Source organism: Acyrthosiphon pisum, chromosome A2 (assembly GCF_005508785.2).
Source record: "Acyrthosiphon pisum isolate AL4f chromosome A2, pea_aphid_22Mar2018_4r6ur, whole genome shotgun sequence".
Classification (NCBI taxonomy): domain Eukaryota; kingdom Metazoa; phylum Arthropoda; class Insecta; order Hemiptera; family Aphididae; genus Acyrthosiphon; species Acyrthosiphon pisum.
Genome location: NC_042495.1, coordinates 58,122,592 through 58,123,366, shown reverse-complemented (window position 1 = coordinate 58,123,366; position 775 = coordinate 58,122,592). Strand labels below are relative to the sequence as shown.

The 775-nt window shown below is 32.9% G+C and overlaps 1 protein-coding gene across 1 annotated transcript in view; it reads left to right on the top strand.

Moving 5' to 3' along the window:
• The first annotated feature begins 31 nt into the window (after positions 1-31).
• The window catches only part of LOC100169481 (RNA-binding motif protein, X-linked 2), a 6,884-nt gene continuing 6,140 nt past the window's right edge, over positions 32-775 (top strand). The window contains exon 1 of the mRNA XM_001949601.5: positions 32-379. Coding sequence (XP_001949636.2) covers positions 366-379 — 14 coding nt within the window. The 5' untranslated portion in view covers positions 32-365. The remainder of the gene's footprint in view (positions 380-775) is intronic.

Below are 775 nucleotides of genomic sequence, written 5' to 3'. Positions count from 1 at the left end.
CCGACGAGCGTCGTGTGATGAGTCGTCACGGGCGACCGTTTGAGGCCAGAAAAATAATATAATACCATCTTAGTCCGTGATTTTGACATATTTTGTTATGTTCTTATCAGGCTGTTATGTTCTTATCAAATTTATCATCGAGATTTGAGACTTCATTTATTCTGTGCTTGAGTTGCCCTGCTTATGTTTTTAATTTTTATCCCAAACTATCAAGACATTTAAAACACAACTACCAGTAGTTAGTAGTTTCACTAGTTCATAGTTTTATACACATTACACAATTCCAACACAATCTAATGATGAAATAAATTTAACGCTTATTAATAAATAAACCATAAAAACCACGAACTAAGATATAAGTAAAAATGAATCCATTAACGTAAGTATAACATTTTTAATCTATAGTTTCTTACATAAGAGGATGTCAGCGCACTTAGTGCTTAGGCACTTAGGCTCAGCGCACTTAGGCCAGAGAGAGAAAACGAATAGTCTATTCGTTTTCTCTCTCTGGCCTAAGTGCGCTGAGCCTAAGTGCCTAAGCACTAAGTGCGCTGACATCCTCTTATGTAAGAAACTATAGATTAAAAATGTTATACTTACGTTAATGGATTCATTTTTACTTATATCTTAGTTCGTGGTTTTTATGGTTTATTTATTAATAAGCGTTAAATTTATTTCATCATTAGATTGTGTTGGAATTGTGTAATGTGTATAAAACTATGAACTAGTGAAACTACTAACTACTGGTAGTTGTGTTTTAAATGTCTTGATAGTT